We start from the raw sequence: 24362 nt of genomic DNA on the forward strand, positions 1-24362 counted from the left end.
CTGCTCACACTCTGTGCAGTAGTCAGTCCCAGTCAGCACCCAGCATGGACACGAAGGTCACTGCTCAGCTTTGGGGCTCCTGCTGCTCTTGCTCCAAGGTAAGGAAGAACAATGCTGGGGATTTACTCAGCCTAGTACAGTAGGGGTTCTCTGAAACTGTAAGGAAGGCCTCTTGTGACATGATTATCAAGGAGGGTATTTGTTTTCTGATTCCACTACCAGGTGCCAGATGTGACATGCAAATGAGGAGTCTCTATCCTCTCTGTATACATCGCTGGGAGATAGAGTTTCCATGGCTTACAGGGCCAGAGAGGGTATTAGCTTTTCTTTGGACTATTTTCAGCAGAAATCAGGGAAAGCTCCTAAGCTCCTCATGTATGGTGCAAAGTAATTAACATCCTGGTCCCTTCCTGTTTCAGAGACAGTGTTTCTGGGGCAGAGTTTATTCTCACCATAAGCAGCCTGCAACCTGAAGATTTCTCCACTTATTACTGTCAACAGCATAGTAGCTACCCACTCACAGTGATACAAGCCATAACATGAAGCTCCCAGGGAAGTAGAGGTGAGAGGCTAGGCTGTCCCACCAGCCCTTCCTGGTGCCTCCACCTGATGACACAGCTTCTCTGATACATCCAGAATCTAAAGGTCACTTGAAGATTTTAGTAGAATCATTTTGACAGAATTCCCTGTACTCTACCTCTCCGTCTGCAGCAGTATACACTTGTCAATGCCTCTTCTGGTTCAATAGAGCACACAAATCATAACAAGGGAAGAAACATTGAGAGTGTTATTTGGGGTTCTTTTGTAAAATTGAGACATGTTAGTTAATTCAAGCAAGTAGTGTTTCTTTTTAATAGAAAATTTTATTAGCTTATAGCCATTCCAAAACTGGCTTATGTTATTGAAGTTAAATACAGAACTGGAGTATTCTCTGGTGTCCCTCAGACCCAGGTCATCTACTTGTGAAACTGGAGGCTTTCTTACCTAGGTCCTTTCCCTGTCTAGAAACCTAGGGGTGAGTATCAATGCTCTCAACTGCTTGTAGATTGATCTTGACAGGTGATCCTCCATTCCTCCCTTCTGCCCTAGCATAAACCTGCAGGTTTCAGTAATTCTAATGCAGTCTCTTCTAACTATCCATGTTCAGTAGAATTCATCATGCAAAAGCTCTACAGGAAATACTGGTGGCTTCCACAAGTAAACGCTTAGAAGAATCTGCACAGCACAGCAAAACAATAATTACACCAATGTATCCCCACCCCATCCTTTTGTTAGAAATCACCAGGTTATACACTGGTGGACCCAGTTCCTTAGTCCTTTTCTTTTTGATTTGTTTTCATTTTGGTTCTAGTCCTTGGGCTGGAACTCAAGAAAAGACCCTGCTTCTTCCTTAAGCTTTCTTGTGTTCAAAGCTAGCATTCTATTACTTGATCCACAGCACCACTTCTGATTTTTTATGTGCGCAATTGGATATAATTGTCTTATAGACTCTCCTATACAGGCTGGCTTCCAACATCAGTCCCCAGATCTTACCGCATGAATATCTAGGATTAAAGAAATGAGCCACTAGTACTTGGCTCCTGACATTTTTATTGTTATTATTAAGGAGATGCACAGAGGGCTTACAATTCCATGAGCCAGAAGATGTGTATTTCTTGTTTGAGATGTCAACTTGACTATTTTTCTGTTTGTACCTACTGCATGTACATGGACTTAAACACGATGCTCTAAGACAAAAATGAAAATAAAGTTGGAAAACATAAAGGCACATTTCTAAGCTTATTACTTTCTGGGCTATCCTGAGTGTCTTAAATTGCCATGGAAATTCTAGATTTACATTTTCTACTTTAAATATTCTTTTAGGGAATTTTAATTTTGCATGATTTAATTCTATATTTCAACCTAGAGAAAATTTAAAATGATGTTGTTTTCTGTCTTCTTTAATCCAAAAGAGATATTTTTCTATTCACTGTGTTTGCATAGACTCTACTAAGTTATTATCATATCCTTGGATTTATTTTAATCATTCTTAATATATTTGTACAAATTTCATCAACAAATAAGATACCTGGCTGCTTCCCTTCAAATTTAATATCTTCTTTTACCTCTTGCTTTATAGAATTTGGAGGGACCATCCTGTATAAGTTTGTATGTGAGGATATGATAGTAAATATTTCAACATTTAAATCAATCTGATAGGGAAAATGTTAAAATATCTCACCACTTATTATGATACTTATCATCGATTTTTTACATATGTTTCAAACCATTCATTATTTATGTCTTCCTTAGACACTAATAGCTTTTGCATATTATGAATAGATGTTGCCTTTTAGAAGTATTTTAATATACTCATATTATCTTGTTTCTAAGCATATTAGGATTGTGAATCTTACAGATAAACCTACTGTATTAAAATCAATAGAAGTGGAGCTGATGCTCCAATGGTAGAGTACAAGCTGAGTGACAGCACCCAGTCCCGTAGTTCAAGACCCACTTCCAACAACAGCAGTAAAAAATACAATCATGGAGCTAGACGCAGGTGGCTCAGGTCTGTAATCCAAGCTACTCAAGAGGCTGAGATTTGAGGATCACAGTTCAAAGCCAGTCCAGGCAGGAAAGTCCAGGAGACTCTTATCTGCAATTAACCAGAGTATACAGTAAGTGGTAGAGTGCTTGCCTTAAGCTGAAGAGCTGAAGAGCTGAAGAGCATAGGGGTAGTGCCCAGACCAAGGCTTCGAGCCCCACAACTAACAAAAATAATACAATCATGTAATTTTAAACGAACTTTCCAATTTAACTTCCTCAAAATATTGTCCTTGAGAGAAGGAGGAGGTAGATAGTGGGAAGGAGGATTAGGAGTAAGAGGTAGAGGAGAGCAGGATGAAATTCTCCCTTTCCTAAGACAAATTTTGACAATGTGCAGAGGAGACCATAGGCTGAAAAATTTGAGTATGTATGATCAAAGGTGAGAGGAAGTTCTTGTAAAGTAAGCTGAAGATTGGAAGACATGTGAAACATTGCAAAAACAGGACTGTAACAAACCATTGTTATAGGTGAAGTGGCATGAATTTCACACAGATATACTGTGAAGCTGGTCAAATTGGTAATACTGGGGTTTGAACCTGAAGGTCTTTGATCCATTTGGAGTGGATTCTGGTTCAGGGTGATATATAAAGATTTAAATTCAGTTTTCATGTTTCTACACATGTATAGCCAGTTCTGACAGCACCATTTGTTGAAGAGACTGTCATTCTTACATTCTTTGTTTTTGATTACCTTACCAACGATTAGGTGGCCATGGATCTGTGTGCTCCTTTCTGAGTCTTCAATTCTATTCCATTGTTCTACAAGCCTGTTCATGTGCCAGTACCAAGCTGTTTTTTTTTTTTAAGTACAGCTTTATAATAGAGTTTAAATTTTGTTATTCCTTCAGCAGTGTTCTTCCTGCTAAGAATTGCTTTAGCTATTCAGGTTTTCTATTATTCCACAAGAATTTTCATTGCTTCTTCTTGTTCATTAAAAATGTTGTTGGGATTTTGATGGGTATTGCATTGAATTTTAGACAGATCTTGGAAGTATTGTCATGTTCACATGTTAATCCTCTGAATCCTTTATTATGAAGAGAGTGGAAAGAACAGACCGCCTTGTCATAATCTTTAGAGGAAATAGTTTTAACTGTTCACCATTTAGAATAATGCTGACTGTAGGTTTGCTAATATAGCCATTATTATATTGAGGAATATTCCATGGCTTCCTAGTTTCTCCAAAGCTTCCTCCATAAAGGTCCATCCACCTCCCCCAACTCCTCCCAACTACCCCCTGAGCAAACTTGTAAAGTTCATTTTCAACATAGTGTCCATGAGTACCATTGCTGCATTTGTTCACCTTTTGTGCCTACATTTCTGTGACTCTCCTTACCCTCCAAAGATATATGAACTAACAAACAAGACAAGAAAACAAAACAGTAATAAAGAAAATTTGTCTTATTTCCATGTTTTTGAGTTCCTTTTTATAAATGTTATTTTGTATGGTCAGAAATAAGATACAGGATGACCAATTGTAATAACAAGAGGTACAATACACTATGTGGAAAATGAACTTTACAAGTTTGCTCAGGGGATGGTTGGGAGGAGTTGGGGAGGTGGAGAGGGAAAGGGATGGTAGGGGAAAAAATAAGGGGTAACAATGCTGGATAGGAAATGAGCTTGTTACAATGCTGGATAGGAAATGAGGCCATTACCTTGCTCATGTAACTGTAATCCCTCTGTACAATATCTTTACAATAAAAAAAAAACATGTTTCAAGTAAAAATAAGTACACAGGCATTGTCTCTTTCTGTTCCTCTTTTAAGAACATCCTCCTTTAGTCTCACTTCGTGTACATGCCTAGAGACCTATATTTTAGATATAGACTCCTCACATGAAAGAAAACATGCACTACTTCTCTCTCTGAGCTTGGCATACCACACAACAGGATTTGTCCTAGGTCCATCCATTTCCAGGCAAATGACATAATTTTATTTTTTCTAATGATTATGTACAATTCCTTTGTGAATAGGTAACACATTTCAACTGTTCATCTATTGTAGGGCAACTCAGCTTTTTCCACAACTTGGGTATTTTGAATAGTGTGGCAATGAACATGGATGTGCAAGTGTCTATATGGTAGCCTGGCTTGTGATGTTCAGGGCATGTGCAGAGTGGTTTGGCTGGGTTTCAAGGAAGATCTATGTTTCATTTTGTGAGGAACCTCCAGCCTGTTCCAGAGTGGTTGTGTCGGTTTACATTCGCACCAACAGTGCAATAAGATACCTTTTCCTTCACATCCCTGCCAACATTTATTATTTAAATTCACAATGTTGGCCAATCTTACTGGAGTGAGATGGAATCTAGGAGCTGCTTTTCTTTTTCATATCCTCTATGGAGAGGTATGAAGAGCATTTCCTTATGTATTCCTTTGCCATTCTTATCTCATCTTCTAAGTTATCTATTAGCTCTTTGCCCATTAGCTAACTGATTTACTAGTTTTGGGAGGGAGTAGCTACTTAAGTTCTTTGTATAGTTTGGATATTAGACTTTGTCTGATGTATTGCTGGTAAAGATCTTCTCATAGTCTGTTGGCTATCTTTCTAGTTTAATAACGATGTCCTTTGTTGTGCAGAAACTTTTTAGTCTGATGCAGTCCCATTTGTCAAGTTTCTCTCCTATCTGGTATGCCTTTGAAACTCTATCCTAAAACTATCTGCCTATGTCAATGAGTTCTAGTGTTTCTCCTACTCTCTCTTGTAGTAATTTCAAAATTTCAGGTGTATTGATGGGGTCTTTGGTCTTCTATGAGTTGATATTTGTACATGGTGACAAACAGGGATCAATTTTTAGGTTCCTGCATATGGCTGCTCAGTTTTCCTAAAATCATTTATTGAAAAAGCTATCATTGTCCCAGGGTATACTTTGACTCCAAATCAAACCATATCAAATATATGGTTTTATTTCTAGGTCTACTAGTCTGTTCTATTCATCTTTGGGATTATTTTTGTGCCAGTACCAAGATTTTTTTTAGTATAGCTCAGAGTAGAGCTTGAGTCTTGGGATTGAGATTATATCAGCATTTTTTGCCTAGAATTGTTTGGCTATTTATTCTACCTCCAAATCCTAATTCTTAATCCCTCAGGTGACTGAGATCTGAGGATCATGGCTCAAAGCCAGCCCAGGAAAAAAAGTCCATGAGATTTTTATCTCCAATTAATCAACAATAATGCTAGTTGTGCAGCTGTGGCTTAAGTAGTAGTATACCAGTTTTGAACACAAAAACACAGGGACCGTGCCCAGGTCTTGAGTTCAAGTACCATCACTAGAATGCACACACACACACACACACACACACAAACAATCATCAAAAGTATGGAAATTATTAATTCTATTAATTTTATTTCATCTTTGTTAGGCAAAATTATAAAACTGTTAGAAATTATTTGAAATATATTAAAACTGCTTTTCTGAGATCATGTCAAGGTATAAAAAACTGAGTGCTAGCAAATGTACTTGCAAGAGGGTTTGAGATCAGGAGGAAAGAGGTAGAAGAATAAATAGAGGAAGTGAGTAGAATGCAGGTAAGAATGTACTGCATATGCCACAGAACTGAGAAAAACAAAGAAAGGGCAAGTCGAAGCGGGGCTTATATATCTCAAAATGCATTGTGTGCATGAATCGCTTTGTTGTAATGGCAAAAATATCAAAATATACCTTAAACATTAACAAAAATGGGCTGGGAAGGTGGCTCAGTGGTAAAGTGCTTGCCTTGCATGCATGAGGCCCTGTGTTCGATTTCTCAGCACCACATAATCAGAAAAAGCTGGGAGTGGCAGTGTGGCTCAAGTGGGAGAGTGTTCCCCTTGAACTGAAGAATTGAGGGACAGCGCCTGGACCCAGAGTTCAGGCCCCACGACCCACAAAAAACCAAAACCAAACAAAAAAACTGTTAACAAACATGAAGGTAAGTGTGGTATGTGAGGAGTGAGAATTTTACAAGGGATGACACTGAAGAGGTATTGTTTTCATAAACTGGTTTGTGGAATAGCAACTCCTTTGTACAATGTCCTAAAGAAAATAAAAACATATTTTAAAAAACTTCTCCTTTGGGTATAGAAAAGCTCAGAAATTGAGAGAGATTCCTAAATTTCTAAAATCCTAATCCTAAATTCCTCAATATCATGGTCCCTTTGGCCAAAGTAAATAACCCTTAAAGCAGAGATTTTGAATTTTGTACATAATCACAGGTGTAAAGTACAAACTTCATTTCCAATTTTGATCATGCTGAGAGTAATCTAGATGATGTCAATCACTTCTGGTTAGTAATTTTTTCTTATTTGCTTACCTTTACTGAATATACTGCTCATTAGATCATTTGCACCTGTTTAATATAATCCCTCACATTGTGTTTATGATATACCTTGATGAAGTTTAACTACGTTGGTCCCTGATGTGAAAATAAAATTGTATTTTTAAATTTTATAGTACTTATCATTTTTAGGCCAGTCTTGGGGCTTATGTTAGAGCTTGGGCACTGTTCTTTTTTTTTTTTTTTTTTTTTTTATTTTATTTGAAAACATACTGTACAGAGGGGTTACAATTACATGGGCAGGAAAATGCATACATTTCTTACCAAGCATTGCAGCCTCCTCCTTTGTTTACCCTTCACCTCCATTCCCAGCCTCCCCCCTACCCCCCACCCAATCATACCCCCCCTCCACCCCCCCACCAACATTGTAAAGCTGGTTTTGACATGACATTTTGTACTTCTCATTGTTGCAACAGGTCCACCTGAATCCTTAAACGACTTGTTTGTCCCCGTCTCCTCCACATGTTATACTGACATCAAATATAGTGAAAGCGGGGGTTACACTGTGGGGGAGGGACATACAAAGCAACAAAGAGATAATCTTATAAATGCGTTAGAAACACATGCATGAATGAAACAAAAACATTAAAATACATATTTGAGGGTTCGTTTTCCTAACATCACATTCTCTGACTTTTTCCACTTGACTCATACCTATACTAGATATTGCAAATAAGGGAAACCATGGGACCTATGTTTCTTTGGGCCTGGCTTCATTCACTTAATATAATTTTTTCCAAGCCTTTCCATTTCCTAACAAATGGGGCAATGTCATTCTTTCTGATGGAGGCATAGAATTCCATTGTGTATATATACCACATCTTCTTGATCCATTCATCTACTGAGGGGCATCTGGGTTGGTTCCATATCTTAGCTATGGTAAATAATGCTGCAATAAACATAGTTGTGCTGGTAGCTTTAGTGTGGCCTTGTTTGTGGTCATTTGGGTAAATGCCCAAAAGTGGGATTGCTGGGTCATTGGGGAGCTCTATATGGAGTCTTTTGAGGAACCTCCATACTGCTTTCCAAAGTGGTTGAACAAGTTTACATTCCCACCAACAATGAAGTAAGGTTCCTTTCTGTCCACATCCCCTCCAGCATCTGTTGTTGTTAGAGTTCTTGATTTTTGCTGTTCTAACTGGAGTGAGGTGATATCTCAATGTTGTTTTGATTTGCATTTCTTTTATGGCTAGGGATGTTGAACATTTCTTCATGTGTCTATTGGCCATCCTTCTTTCTTCTTCAGAGAAGCTTCTCTTTAGGTCTTTCGCCCACTTACTTATTGGGCAGTTGTTTCTTTGAGGATTTGTTGTTGGGTGGTTTAATTTTTTGAGTTCCAAGTATATTTTAGATATGAGACCCTTGTCCGTTGTATGGCTAGTAAAGATCTTCTCCCAATCAGTGGGCTTGCTATTGATCTTGCTAGCTATGTCATTTGCCCTGCAGAAGCTCTGCAACCTTATACAATCCCATTTGTCCAACCTTTCTTTGATTTGTTGTGTTTCCGGGTCTCTATTCAGAAAATTTCGGCCTGAGCCGAGGAGACCCAGGGTTTCTCCTATTCCATCCTGTAATGTTTTCAGAGTGTCTGCTTTGAGTTCAAGGTCTTTGATCCATTTGGAGTTGATTCTGGTGCAGGGTGATATATAAGGATCTAGCTTTAGTTTTCTACATGTAGTTAACCAGTTTTGCCAGCACCATTTACTGAAGAGGCTGTCTGTCTTCCATTCTATTGTGTTAGCTCCCTTATCGAAGATTAGATGGCTATAGGTCTGTAGGTTCATTTCTGGGTTTTCAATTCTATTCCATTGGTCCTGAGGTCTGTTCTTATGCCAATACCAAGCTGTTTTGATTACTATGGCTTTACAGTAGAGTTTGAAATTTGGTATTGATATTCCTCCAGCAGTGTTCTTTCCGTTGAGGAGCATTCTTGCTATTCGGGGTCTTTTATTGTTCCATATGAATTTTTGGATTGCCTCTTCTATTTCCTTGAAGAATGAGGGTGGAATTTTGATAGGTATTGCGTTGAATTTGTAGATAGCCTTGGGAAGTATTGCCATTTTCACAATGTTAATCTTTCCAATCCAGGAGCATGGGAGGTTTTGCCATTTTTTAAGTTCTGTGTTGATTTCCTTTTTCAAGATTTTAAAGTTTTCATCATAGAGGTCCTTCACTTCTTTAGTTAAGTTAATTCCTAGGTATTTTATTTTTTGTGGGGCTATTACAAATGGAGTTGCTTTCCTAATTTCAGCCACACTTTTCTCATTGTTGGCATACAGAAAAGCCATGGATTTTTGGGGGTTAATTTTATAACCTGCTACTTTGCCAAAGTTTTGAATCAGCTTATGTAATTTGGGAGTGGAGTCTATGGGATTCTTTAAATACAAGATCATGTCATCTGCAAAGAGGAAGAGTTTTATTTCTTCTTTCCCTATTTGGATCCCCTTTATGTCTGCATCTTGTCTTATTGCTGTAGCTAGGCATTCTAACACTAGATTGAAGAGAAGTGGAGAGAGTGGGCATCCTTGTCTTGTTCCTGAGTTAAGAGGAAATGGCTTTAGTTTTTCACCATTGAGTATAATGCTGGCTGTAGGTTTGTCATATACAGCCTTTATTGTACTGAGGAATGTTCCATGGATTCCTAATTTTTCCAAAACCTTCATCATAAAGGGGTGTTGGATCTTGTCGAATGCTTTTTCTGCGTCTATTGAGATAACCATGTGGTTCTTATTCTTGCTTCTGTTGATGTGATGAATAATATTAATTGATTTGCGTATATTGAACCAGCTTTGCATCCCTGAAATGAATCCTGTTTGATCGTGGTGTATGATTTTTTGGATGAATTGTTGAAGTCGGATGGCCAAAATTTTGTTGAGAAGTTTTGCATCAATGTTCATCAAAGAAATGGGTCTATAGTTCTCTTTCTTTGATGAGTCCCTGCCTGGTTTTGGGATGAGGGTTATGATGGCTTCATAGAATGTGTTCGTTAGTGAGCTTTCTCTTTCAATTTCATTGAAGAGTTGGAGGAGAATTGGTGTGAGCTCTGCTTTGAAGGCCTTGTAAAATTCCGCTGTAAAACCATCTGGTCCTGGACTTTTCTTAGCTGGGAGGTCTCTTATTGCTGTTTCTATTTCAATGCTTGATATGGGCCTGTTAAGATAGTTTAACTCATCTTGGTTTAGTTTTGGCATGTCAATATTTGCTAGGAAGAGGTCCATTTCTGTCAAGTTCTCAGACTTATTAGCATACAGTTTTGAGAAGTATTCCCTTATAATGGTCTGAATCTTGCTTGTTTCCGTGGTGATGTTTCCATTCTCATCTCTGAGTTTATTAATTTGGGTGTGTTCTCTTCTTTTTCTGATAAGATTTGCTAAGGGTCTGTCAATTTTGTTATGTTTTTCGAAGAACCAACTCTTTGTTTTGTTGATTCTTTCTATAGTTTTTTTGGATTCTAATTCATTTAATTCTGATTTAATTTTGATTATTTCTTTCCATCTACTGGATTGGGGTTTATCTTGCTGCTCTTTTTCAAGGAGGTTTAGATGCGTCATTAAATTGCTAGTTTCAGATCTCTCCAATTTGTTGATGTAGGAGCTCAGAGCTATAAACTTGCCTCTGAGTACTGCCTTTGCTGTGTCCCAGAGGAGCTGGTAATTTGTGTGTTCATTTTTGTTGAATAGCATGAACATTTGAATTTCCTTTCTAATCTCTTCCATGACCCACTCATGATTCAGCAGTGTGTTGTTCAGCCTCCATGTGATACCAGACTTTCTTTGGTGGCTTTTGGTGTTGAGTTCTAATTTTATTCCCTTGTGGTCAGAGAGAATGCAAGGTATAAGTTCAATGTTTCTGAATTTAGACAAGTTTGCTTTGTGGCCTAAAATGTGGTCTATTTTAGAAAACGTTCCATGAGAAAAACGTGTATTCTGATGCTGCTGGGTGAAATGTTCGGTAAATGTCTGTTAAGTCTAGTTGATCTATGCAGCTGTTTAGATCTGTGGTTTCTCTGTTGAGTTTTTGCCGAGTTGATCTATCTAGTGGGGAGAGTGTTGTGTTAAAATCCCCAACAATTAATGTCTTTGGATCTATATGGGATTTGAGGGAAAGTAGTGTTTCTTTGATAAATTTGGGTGCTCCATTGTTTGGCGAATAGATATTTAGAATTGTAATATCCTCCTGAAGGAGAGATCCTTTAATTAGTATGTAGTGACCTTCTTTATCTCTTTTCACGAATTTTAATTTGAAGTCTATTTTATCTGATATTAGCATTGCAACTCCCGCCTGTTTATGCGGTCCGTTTGCTTGGTAGATTTTGTTCCAGCCTTTAACATTGAAAATGTGTTTGTTTTTACCGGCAAGATGTGACTCCTGCAGGCTGCAGATAGAAGGGTCTTGTTTTTTAATCCAACTAGACAGTCTATGTCGCTTAATTGGAGAATTCAGTCCGTTAACATTAAGAGATAGGACTGAGAGGTATTTGGGAGTTCCTGCCATGTTATCTACCTTTTTGGGGGCTGCGAAAACTGGGTTCTTCCTATGGTTCTTGGATTCTCAGTTTGGGTGCAGTTTCTTGGCCTTTATTGCGGTCTTGTTGGTTTTCTATGTGTAGGACATCTTTAAGAATCTTTTGTAGGGCTGGTTTGGTGGAGATGTATTGTTTCAATTTTTCTTTGCTATGGAAGGTTTTTATTTGGCCTTCGGTTATGAAGGAGAGTTTAGCTGGGTACAGTATTCTTGGTTGGTAGTTGTTTGTTTTTAGGGCATGGCATACATCGTTCCAGGCTCTGATTGCTTTGATTGTCTCTGCTGAGAAATCTGAGGTGATTCTAATTGGTTTCCCTTTATAAGTGATTACCCTTTTCTCTCTGACAGCTTTAAGGATCTTTTCCTTGGTCTGAGTTGATCCTGTGTGGATTATAATGTGGCGGTGGGATGTCCTATTCTGGTCTGGTCTATTTGGGGTTCTAAAGGCTTCTTGTATCTGGACAGGCCTATCTTTTTGCATGTTTGGGAAGTTCTCTGCTAGGATCCTGTTAAACAAGTTTCCTAGACCATTAACTTCTGTTTCTAGGTGCTCCTCTACACCCATTATCCTTAGATTAGGCCTTCTGATGGTGTCTTCCAGGTGTTGGATAGATCTATCATATTTCTTGGACTTGTCTTGGATGGTTGTATGTTCTTTCTCTATAATATCTAGGCTGTCTTCAATCCCTGAGATTCGATCTTCTGCATGGTCTAACCTGCTGTCAAGACTCTCTACTTTGTTTTTTATCTCTTTTCCTTCTAGTTGGTCAGCTTTGATGGCTTCAATTTCTTTGTTGAAGCTCTGTTTTAGGTCTTGTATGAATTTCTTTACTTCCTTAATTTGGTGTTCAGTGTTTGTCCTCAAATCACTTAGTTGATTGGTTATGGTTTCTTTGGGCTCCCATTCCTTCTGTTGGGTTCCCTTCAGCATTCCCTTTGTGGTCTCCCTGACTTCCTTCAGCTCTTTGTTAATGGATTCCATGAATGCCTTTAGTGATCTTTGTGTGTTCTCTATCTGGTCTCTCAATTCCTGTATTACTCTTTGATTAGCTTCCTCCCGTTCGTGGGATTCCTGCAGATCTCTTTGAGTGTTCTCAGCCTGCTCACGCCATTCCTCCCTTTCTCTGAGTATTCTCAAGTTGTTCACGCAAATCCTGTATCAGTTTTTGAGTAGCTTCCTCACGCTTATGATATTCCTGTATAAACTTCTGGGATGCCTCCTCTCTCTCCCTGTCACGCTCATACAGAGTCCTTTGTACATTGTCAAACTTTTCATTTATCATGTTTGCCAGCAGTGTTTGTAGAGCTGTTTGGGAACTCTCCTCTGGATTATTCATTATCTGTTCTAACCCCTGATTATCAAGATTGGGAATTGAGATACCCAAATTTGCCATTTTTCTTGTGTTTTTCCGGCTTACTCTGCCCATTTGAGATGAAGATAGCACCAGTTTTGTGCTAGAACACTATCTTAAGGCAACCATCAACCAAAGTTTGCATTTGTACAGTCAATAGTCTACAGATACAATCTAGTTCAACAGATACATCTATTCGACATCAAACAACTATATGTTAAAGGACTACGAACCGCAGAGAAGAATTTGGAAAACCAGAAATTATTAGGGTTAGGGAGAGATGTGGGTAAAAAATAGGAATAGATTGGTGTGGGGAGGCACAGGGAGAGTTAACTATGTCCTAATCACAGTGCAGGAAATAGGTTGGGTAGGATGCAAGTAGAGAGAGAGAGAGAAAGAAGAAAGGGAAAGGGGAATGAAAAGAGACCAGAAAAAAAAATAGAAACGTAAAAATTAATGTTATTTTAGAGATTAAAAGACCATCTACTTATAGAGGAATATGAATATGTTGAGAGAAAGGGAGGGACATAGAGGAGATGTGGAAAACTTTAAAAAAATGCTTAAAATATTATATAGGTATAAAGAGGTAGTACTGCTATTAATGAATTTAAGTCTCAGAGGTTTTGAATTGAGTAATAAGTTTGTGGGTTAAGTGTGTACACATGGGGGGTAGGGTCTACTGGTTAACTATGGGTTTATCTGAGGATGTGCAGGACAAGAGTTAAGTCACATAAAGAAGAACAAAGAGGAAAAGATGGAAAGGATAGGAAAGTGAGAAGAAAAGATCAGAAGTTCAGTAGAGCCAGACAAAAAACAAAAAGATAATTAAGAATGAAAGAAAAAGAGAAAGAAGACAAGAAAAGAAAGGAAAACACACATTCACGTATTCCTAAAATAAAAATTATAAGAGGAGAAAAGAAAAAAAAAAAAAAGTTAATGGAAAACAATTATTTTTTCAGAAGAGGCAAAAATTAAAGATTAATAAAAGTTTTAGAAAAGCAAAAAAATTTTTTTTATATATATAAGGTAACAAAAAAACGAAGAAAAAAAAACAAAACAAAAAAAAAGAAAAAAAGAAAAGAAGAAGAAAAATAAAAATAAAAAATAAAAAAAAAAAGGTCTTTGATTTTTTTTTTTGGGGGGGGGGGGAAGGGTGGGAAGAGTCCTGTATCTCCCTTTTGTCTCTAACCAGAGTGTGGTTGGAGTCTCTGGTCAGCTTGAGGTCCTGTGGCTTGATTGGTTTCTTAAGTCAGTTTGTTGGAACAGGCAGAAAAATGCTCTCTCTGCTTTACGCAAGATTTTGTGATTCCCCCTCCCAGGTTAGTTTACTGGGAGGGTGATCTGCTTTGAGAATCACAAAAGAGGGGGATGCAGTGATGAGGCTAGGTTCTGGGTTGAGTTGAGGCCTTTCAACAAACAGTAGCTTTTCCCTGGGGCTATTTTGTGAAAAAAACTCACAGCACCCAGCCTGGAGCCATTCTCAGGGTTTCTGTTTTTCAATTGATTGTGGTGGCTGCTAGAGGGAGGGGCAGCCTCTGGCTCTGGTTACCCGGTGAGGAGAGCCACTCCAATGGCTGGCGCCTGAGCTGGGTGACTTTTCCCTGGATGGAACTGAGTCTGTGAGGTCACTTCGCCGTTAAGTTCTTGTGACCTGCTAAATGACTCGTTTTATTCCAAGGCCTGAGCTGGAGCTAGCCGCTCCTCCGAGCTTTGTCGGTATCCAAGATGGAGATCACCGGTGCTGGGGTGGGGGGAGGGGTGGCCTTCCCTCCTCTGCTCCCTGGGAAGGAGTGAGGAAGTGGGGCTACTCACGCCGAGTCTTGGATCCTGGGTCGTCTCTGGTCTGCAAAGTGCAGGATGAAGTTGTCCGCTCCTTGTCGGTTCTTGCTGGTGTTGAGTAGAATCCGCTCGCCCACTGCGTCTGGCTCCTTCGTCCTGGACTCTCTGTGTGAGTGCTCAGGTATGGCCGCGGCTGCGGTCGCCGCTGCGACCCTGCCGCCGCAGCAGCAGCTGCTGGCAGACGCTCAGATGTGTCTGCTTGGCTTCCCCTCTTTTGGCTAACTTTCTGTCCTGTGATGGCACACTTGGTGTGATTCTCTGGCTTGGGACTGTTCACTGGAACTCTGAAACTGTTTTCTATGTAAGAGCTTGTTCAGATTCCAGCTTCTCCTCCGCCATCTTCCCGGAACCCCTTGGGCACTGTTCTTGAGCTTTTTTACTAAAGGCTAATGCTTGAAGACTTGAGCAAAAGTTCTATTTCCAGATTTTGGGGTTTAATTGGGGATCAGAGTTTCACAGATTTCCCTGTCTTACTTGGCTTCAAACTATGCTTCTCATATCTCTGCCACCTCCTATATAGCTAGAATTATAATTATGAGTCACCAGTGTCTGGCAAGGAATAACACTTTAAAGAAAATCCATTCCTAGTTGAGATACATCCCATCTACCAAATTTTATATTGTATAAAAGGACTGCAGATTTGTCAGCAGACAACAAGTTTCTCTCTGGATGCTGAAGATCAGAACTAATCCATGATATATATCTCATGATCTCTTCCAGAACAAGTCTGAACAGCTCAGAGCCAACCAGGCTACACTTTTAAAGGAGCCCTGAAGAAGCTTCAGACAAAAACATGTTCCACATATCCAATTTCAAGATAATGGATCTAGTGTAGAATACAATTGACTGCATTGGAACAATCCTGTTTATCGGAAGACTCCCATTTTCTGTATGAATACGAACTGATTTTAGAACACTTGAACATCATGTGTGAAAACCTCAATTTTGAAGGATAGCAGCAGACAGGATCATGTGTATGCCTCTGGAGCTGAAATAAAAGGGGATGGTTAGGATGCAGAAAAGCCTTTCTGGCCCTTGTACCCAAGCCTTCCAGTGACCTTCAGAGCCTGGGTGTTTCTAGGAAATATTCTCAGCAGGTAAACAGGATCATCTGGGGAAGCCCAGACTCTCACTTCTGCTTGATAGGAGTTTATGACTTGTATCACTGTGGGAAGAGTATTTTAACCTTGTTGACAGTAATAGACAGGCTCCTGAAGATGAGAATGAAGTCTCTCCTAGATCCATTTTAACTCAACCTACACTGGGCAGCTGATTCTAAACTGACTGTAAAGTAGATCAGGAAATTAGGAGCATTCCTGGTGTCTACTGATTCCAGGATAAACTGCTGCTGATGCTTAAATGGTATGGCAAGAGATGGTGACTCTCACTCTTTCATGGAGGTTAGAAGGGAGGACAGAGACTGGGTCATCTGGATGTCACATCTGGCACCTGACAGAGGAAACATGGAAATAAATACATTTACTGATAAGCGTGTTGTAGGAGAACTTCCATAGAATGCCAGATTGAATTCACCACACTGTGCTGAACAAATTAACAGTGCTGTCTTTATTACCTGAAAACCAGAGCTTCAGGAGTCCGCGGATCTGAGCAGAGAACCTCATGTCCATGCTGTGTGCCAGAGAAAAACTCCAGCATAGAATATGACTGGGCTGTGAAGAAACCCTCAAGTCAGAGGATAGTGCTTTGGGTATATGCAAATAAGCAGAGCCTGGACAGGGCTGAGCCCAGTGTCCCCAAGAATCGTCAGTAGATCAGCTTCAAATGCAGAAAACATGATTGTCTCTGGATGATGAAGAATAGCACCTGTCAAGGATCTGTGGGTAGGATGCCATTTTGATCTCTTCTGATTCCACTGCATTCTCTCCCTGGTCACAGTCCATTATGAAATGGCCTGTCTGTTACAGTATAATCCCCAAAAGTGCCACCTCTGACACATTCTTCACATCTCCCACAGGTATTACTGATAGCACAGATGGTTACTTTTTGCTTTGATACCATCATAATACTTTTGTGAAATTAGAGCAATGTAAAAGCAGGAGTGTTCTGACTTATAAGAAAGACCATTACCATTCATCCTTATACCATTAACTTTGGATAATAATTTGCCCTGTTCCTTTTATAATTTCTCTGTATCCCAAAGATGAGAATACTGTCCTTTCCCATCTGAGGCAATGTTCACAATTGTATGTGTCTTTGCCTGATCATTCCTGGATGCCAGAAATTACTGGCCTGAACTCTACATACTCTCTTATGTTTGTTGTTGATTTTGTGCTAAGACTCTTCAGATCTCAGCTACCTGTGTAGCTAGGATTATAGGAATAGGTCACTGGGCCCCAAATCTTTACCCACTGTTGATCCCATTTTCTTCAGTAGAGGCATCCTGTTTCTACCATATGTTCATTCATTCACCTGAATTTACTATGATCCCAAATCAGCAAATTCCACCAGGTCCCAATCTTTTAGTGCCTAAAGAAACATGTTTCTTATTGACTGGATTTAAAGCAATGGGGCCTAATATTGAGGAGAAAAGCATGTAAGGGAGTGAAAGTCAGTCTCCCCATGGGAGTTTGGGCATATTGGAGTCCAAAGTGTATCCTCACATGGGAGCAGTGTTACTGTTGGCAAAGTGATTAATAATTAAGAAGAATAAGCAACAATATTCACTGTTAGTAAGGGATCCTAGTTTGGGAATCAGACTCAGGCCAGGAGAGTAATCTACCTTCAACAATGACCACAGAAACATTGCAGAGAGAAGCAGGTGTGTGTTTGTCGATGTTGTCCACATTGGATAGATATATGATGGTGAAGACTAGGAGTGGTTATCAATGGAAGCATACATCAAACTTGCATTATTCATTAAAATAATTAGAGTCAAGATATTCACTCACAAATGTTTCCCATTTCTATTGAAAGGCAATTGAAATTAACTGTGGTTTGGAAATGGAATTAAAGGTATTAATGTAAGCTTTTGTTTCTCTCATTCCTTCTGCAGAAACATATGTACCCTTGTGCAGATAGAGAAGTTTCTACACAGTTCTCCATTGCCTGGAAAATAAAATGACTTTTCAATCCCCAAAATTCACCTGTAGTGTTGTAATACCATTATTCACTAATAGGAACTATTAATAGATAGATGAATGTCTATCTCTCCATTGGAGAACAAAAAAAATGCAAGATGATGTTGATTTAACTTGAAACTAAGGACAAGCTTCGAGGAAGACATCCTAGTACAAAAAATGAGACAACTAGTGAATGCCAGAAAAATTTAATTATGAGAATAAGATAATGATTTAACCTCTTAAGGAAAATATGAGCTAAGGAATTGATAGTGATGTTTTAATGAGGAATATCTTCTTCATAAGGTATTAAATGGCTTCTCCTCCAAGTCTTGTTTATTATAAAGGTGGAGAGTGCCAGCTCAGCTGAGAATTCTGACACCATCTTCATCCTAGTACAAAGTACAACTCACAGTCATAGGACACAGCAAAAGAGACTGCTGGGAGATACTGAGGTGCTTTCAAATCATTCAAGGTGAACTTACATATTTACACTGCAGAAGAGTCTGAGTTGGAGGAATGAATTGTGCACTCTGTTCTTCTATTTAGTAACATGAACATATTTCGTGCTCTGACATCATATGTATGCATATTAATAAAGTTTTGAAATTATATGTTCACATTTACATACTCTGTTAGTAATTTACTTTTCTATGTTGATGTTGGCTAATTAGAATGATTTACTATAAAGCTATTTTGTATGAATAAACTTAACTGGAGAATACAGATCATTACAGTTTTGATTGTGAACTTTCAGTACTCTGATAATCAATCCTATTAAGATATGATATTTTGTCTTTTATCCGTTTAAATCCTCTTGCTCATTGTTAACACACTTTTGCTCTCACCCTTGCTGATGCTTTACATAGGATCCACAGAACCTATGAGCTGTATGCTCAGAGTTCTGGTTACAGGATTTCCCAAAAGAAGTTTCTGGAGTGATTCAGATGAGTGAGGACATCAAGAAAGTGCCACCACACACACTCCTCTTCATCCTGCTTCAGGGGGCTTAGACAGGAGGTTTAGATGAGTGATATCTTGAAGAACTAAAACTTGATTTGGGTCGTATAGAATAAAGCAAATCATCTATATTATTCTGAAAGTTGTTGCATTGGAAAATCACTTACCCATACACATTTTAATGCGACCAATGATGCAATGTGTGGCCATTCTCTATTCCTGATGGAAAGTGTCTTTGAAGAATTGATAATTATTCTATTTCTAATCTCTTTGTCTGTATGTATAGGAAAGATGGTCACCAGGAACATCAAGTCAAGCCAGTCTTTTAAAGAGCTCCAACCAGAAGAATAGCTTAGTCTAGGACCAGAAGAAAATAGATCCTGCTCCTACAGTGCCCATCTGGTGGCCATTTTCTTGGATATCTGGTTCCCTGCTGGGTTCCATAGAGAGTATTTGGGACAGATTTCACACTGACCATCACCACAAACTTCACAGAAATTGAGTCAGAGATTTTGCTGCTGCTGCTGTGTCCTCTCTGCTCGGTCCTGCTTTCTCCCATGGTCATTGTTTGCATCAGTGGCTGTGATCCTGCATAATCATGGAAGAATATGTAGTGGCAAGGGAAGATGCAGTAGAACAACCTAACTAGAGAATATTTGAAAATAAGTTTCACCATGAACATTATTGCATGACATGATCCCTTCTCTATCTCTTTGGAATGTTTCTCATCTTTGGAACTGTTGCCTAACAAGGGAAACTGAGACTTCAAATCCTTGTGTGGATAGGGTTAGTGCCCTGACAAACTGTCTTTTCCCTGTGCCCAATGAAACAGAAATTCTCATATTCTTATTTTTATATTTTATTGCATTTTCTTCTGATATTCCATCATGACTGTAATATAGGGTAAAGAGAAGCTGTCCTGCAGTTACCCCATCTTTGCTTATTACTCCAATGTTAATAGACAAGGAGAGGAAAGGTGGGCAAAATGCCCTGGCGGGTGTTCCTACTCATTTAGAAACTCAAAGGAAGCTGACCTTAATATCTAGTAGTTTATTTCATAATTATTTGTTTTGACCCCTACATGTCTCCTGTGTCCATTCACTTTATATCTTTGCTTCTTTTAACAGGTGGTCCAAGACCTTTCCATCCCTCTACATTTGTAGAAAATGTAATAAGCTAATAATTGTGTTTACTGTATAGTTTTTCTGACACTAATTTTTCTTCATTATCTATACCATTAAATTTTAATTTTAAAAGTTTTATTGTAATTTTAAATAATTTGGAGGTCCACACTTCTTATACATAGGTAATCTTCAACTTACAATGGTTTGCATTCTAATGGATCAATGATTGTTATTCTTTTTTTGTTTCTGCTGTCTCCGAAGCAGTGTGTGCTCAGTAGCAATCGAGATTCATATTTTCAATGCTTATGTTTCCATGGGTGATTGATGCATAGTACTAATATTCTTCCTGATACCAATCAGGGGTAGCACACCAGAGTTTCCAATTAAATATAAAATGATTAGAAAAATAGGCTTTTTGTTACATGTATTTGCCCAACAACAGAATCATGGAAGTATTCAGAGAGTCATGTAAGGTAGCTTGGATACCTAAAATGTTTCTCTAAGATTTTTGTAATAGACACATTTTTTTGTCATTTGTTGGGCTTGTACTCAGCCTGGGTGCTCTCCCTCAGCTGTTCAGCTCAAGGCTAGCTCTCTACCACTTGAGCCAAAGTGCCACTTTGGTTTTCTGAGTGGTTTATTGGAGATAAGAGTCTCACACATACTTTCCTGCTCTGGCTGGCTTTTAACCGTGATCCTCAGATCTGAGCCTCCTGTGCAGCTAACACTACAGGCCATTCAGGACATTGCAATACAAGCCTCTGGCACCCAGATTGTACTTATGTATTTTTGACAAATAATATATCCAAACTACAATGAATTTTTCTGGATGTAATGATAGTGTTTAGCATAATTTTCATTCTATGATTGAATTTTTTAAAACCTTGTAATCAGCATTCTATAATATCTTAATAGACTCTATGTTTGTTTCTGTATATGTATTTTGCATGTGTATGAAAATAGGTGAAGAATTCCTGCTTAAGTTGATGACCACCCACAGTGGGCATTATTCCCAATGTTGTCTATTCTTTTTGAATTCATGGCAATTTATTTTTATAAGAGTTCATCTATTTCCTGATCTCTCAGAATTATTAAAAGATGGTTATGTCAAATCTTTAATATATTGGTAACTGATTTCCTCCTCACAATGGCAAATTGTGTCTTTCCATTATGTTTTTCTCCATTTTTCCTGAGGGTTATAAGTACTAAGCATCTTTTAAAAATATTTATTTTATTGTGATTATAAGGTTGAATTACAGAGGAATTATAATTATATGAATCAGATGAGTACAGTGATAATGGATAATGAGATAATATTGTACTATCTCTTCTGTTCCCTCACTCTCTCCCAGTCCCGCCCTCATGTCTCCACCTATGAAATATATAAAGCTGTATAGTTCACTTCCATCCATGTCCAGTGAGTTCCACTGCTGCACCTATCCACAATTTTTACCTCGAATTTTACACAATTCAGTATTTCCTCAACCCTCCTGAGCATGTACACTTGAATTCACCATATATAAAGAAAAGAGAATCATCAAAAATTAAAAGAAGAAAGACAGATCTTTTGTTCTGTATCATTGAGTTCATTTAGATATATATGTATATATACATATAATTTTATATAAATATAAAGAGGCATGTATACATTCTGCCTAATTGTTTCTCTCCTAAGACTATTCTCTTTTGGTCAGATTTTGTGTAGATATTTAGAATCCTGTATGATTTATTACATCCCAATGCTGTCTTATGGTAAACCATCTACACATAGATTTCTCTTGGGCTCTGACTTAGACCAAACCACACTGTCCTCATTTTGACCATTCCTTCCAGCAGGTGGCAGGATTTATACACCACTATCCAGTGAAGAACATTAGGGGTAGGGCTGGCAACCTTGTAACAATAGGCTCTTGATATATTTAGCCAGTGATTTCTCCAGGCCCTTCACCTGCAGACCTCTGGAACACCAGAGTCAGCCTGTGGAAGTTCAAGATTGTAGAAATTTATTCTCTTCACAGGTAGAAAAAGCTCTCACAGGCCTCTGGCCCAAAGCAATTTTTCTGGTTATTAGGATGGACTCTGCCTTGTTCTCCTCACTACCTGTTACAGACAACTTCTCTGACCTGATGTAGCTTCGAGATTGCTAATATTCACAAACAGAAAGGAAGAGTCTGGGTATCATCCTATTTATTTGAAAGGGTAAGAACATAATGAAGACCCAGAGCATATATCATAACACTGGAAGCCCAATGATAAAGAAACATCAGGATATATAAAGATATTGTCTCAATGTCCTTTCCCTTACTCTCTGATTTGGTTCTGACCACCTTCCACGTGAGACTACATGCTTCTTCATTATTAGTGTTCCACGTGAGGAAGCAGATTTTTGATAAATTAGTCTCCTTGCTTTTTTGAATTATTGTATGTCATCGTAAGATGGTTAAACATAGCATGTACATTGATAACATGTGGTCTTAAGTCAAAGATTAAAACTTCTAGCTGGAGATAGTGGCATATCACAAATGCTGAGGTAATTTTGGTCTTTTCTGGTAGCAACAAGCTTTTGTTTCAGCTCCATAGCCATCAAACTACAGGAAATGGCTTACTTAGGCCATTGTTATAATTGCTTCCCTTGCTTTAAGTGTTTTTCTAATTTATATAGTAAAGACAAATAAGGGAAAGTTTGCCTCAGTCTTATACCTGATCTTAAGGAGAATCCACATATTTCGGGGTGGGGGCGGGTGGTGGAGGGGCTTGAACTCTGGGCCTAGGCACACTATCCCTGAGCTCCTCAGCTCAAGGCTTGTACACTAGTACTTGAGCCACAGTGCCACTTCCATTATTCTGGTGCTTAATTGGAGATAGAATTCTCATGAACTTTCTTGCCCAGACTAGCTATGAACCATGATCCTCAGATCTCAGCCTCTTGAGTAGCTACGATTTCAGGTGTGAGCCATTGGGGCCCAGTGAGAATCCACATTTTATTTTATGTTTATATGTGTGTGTGTTGGAATAGACTGAGACATAAAAACAGCTTATATCTCTCTTGCTATGGCAGTGAGAATGTTCCAATGCATAAAGATATTAAACTAGTTTAAAATGTCCAGAAACTCTATTCTCTCCATATCTTCACTTCCTCCATACACAGAATATAAAACACTCATTTTGGCTTTATCTTATCCCTTTCTAGAGTCCTTACAGAGAATTGAGATTAGGACACACAGGAAAAGCAGGTCCTCATCCCTGCAGGCACCAGTAGATCTACTTATAGAACAGCAGACTGATTGTGACTTGTCCTGTTTGAATGAATCATATTCTCTGGTCTAACACTAAGACACATGGGCACCATGGACCTATGATGATTTCCTGAGATGAGCCAGCCTTGCAGCTATATCCATCTTTGATTTGCATTTGCCTAGAAAACATCCTACTGCCACAATGAATTCATAATAAGCTGTTCACACCTTTGCAGCAGTGAGTCCCAGTCAGCACACAGCATGGACATGAAGATTGCTACTCATCTCCTGGTGCTCCTGCTGCTCTGCCTCCCAGGTAAGGAAGGATAATACTTCTCTCACCCTGTGTGTTCAGTGGTGTCTGTGGCTTCAGGGAAGTCCTGTAATAACATGAGTAATAATGTGGATATTGGCTTTTGTGTTTCCAATGCCAGGTACCAGTTGTGACATGCAGATGACCCAGACTCCATCCTCCCTGTCTGCCTCTCCAGGAGACACAATCACCATCTCCTGCAGAGCCAGTCAGGGTATTAGCAGGGTATTAAACTGTTATCAGCAGAAACCATGGAATTTCCCAAAGCTCCTGATCTATTACACTTCAAGGTTGGAGTTTGGAGTCCCAACCTGGTTCAGTGGCAGTAGATCTGAAAAAGATAATTCTCTCACCATCAGCAACCTGGAGCCTAAAGATTTTGGCACTTATTACTGTCAACAGCATGTTAGTTACTCTCCCACAGTGATATAAGCCAAGATAAAAACCTCCCAGGGAAGCAGAAGTGAGATGCTGGCCTGCCCTTGCTGCTTTGTCTAGTTCTTCTACAGGTTGACACTGCTTCTCAGATGCAGCCAGACCCTTAAGGAAGAATTCTCTGCAATCTAGCATTCTGTTCTTCTTAGCCCTAGCAAAATACCAATGTAGTGAGTCTGATTTAATAGTTGAAACCAATCATTACATATGAGGAGTGCCCATATCTGGACATTCCACTTCACTAAATTATAAAATTGCTTATTTTCAATCAGTTTCTTCATAGAAACTAAAACAGCTGCTCAAATAAAAATGGTCTTTTTGAGCTTTTCTGAATTGATGTATTAAAGAATCTACAAAACAATTTTTGCTTGCCACTGATCTTCTGTAAGCCAATGTCTTCCTTTCCTCTCCAAGCACATATGTGTTAAGTGATATTTCAATTTCTAACTTCACAAATATCCGGTTTACAGTACAAAATATTTCTATAGTTGGTCCTTCAACTGTTAGAAATGTCTTAACCCCTGCCTCATTCAAGCTAGCTTGGATCAGAAGCTTAGGAGCTTTCCTAGTTTTGGTTGATGTCAATATACCAGCTGGTATCC

The 24362-nt window shown here is 38.8% G+C and overlaps 1 gene segment (V, D, J or C); it reads left to right on the forward strand.

The window, feature by feature from the left end:
* The first annotated feature begins 33 nt into the window (after positions 1-33).
* On the forward strand, positions 34-23966 carry LOC122116708. The segment is given in 4 exon segments: positions 34-98; positions 16200-16456; positions 23249-23328; positions 23447-23966. Coding segments are annotated over 2 exon segments (366 nt in total).
* Positions 23967-24362: the final 396 nt, after the last annotated feature.

This window comes from Dipodomys spectabilis, unplaced genomic scaffold (assembly GCF_019054845.1).
Source record: "Dipodomys spectabilis isolate Male_0828 unplaced genomic scaffold, ASM1905484v1 ptg000137l, whole genome shotgun sequence".
Classification (NCBI taxonomy): Eukaryota; Metazoa; Chordata; class Mammalia; order Rodentia; family Heteromyidae; genus Dipodomys; species Dipodomys spectabilis.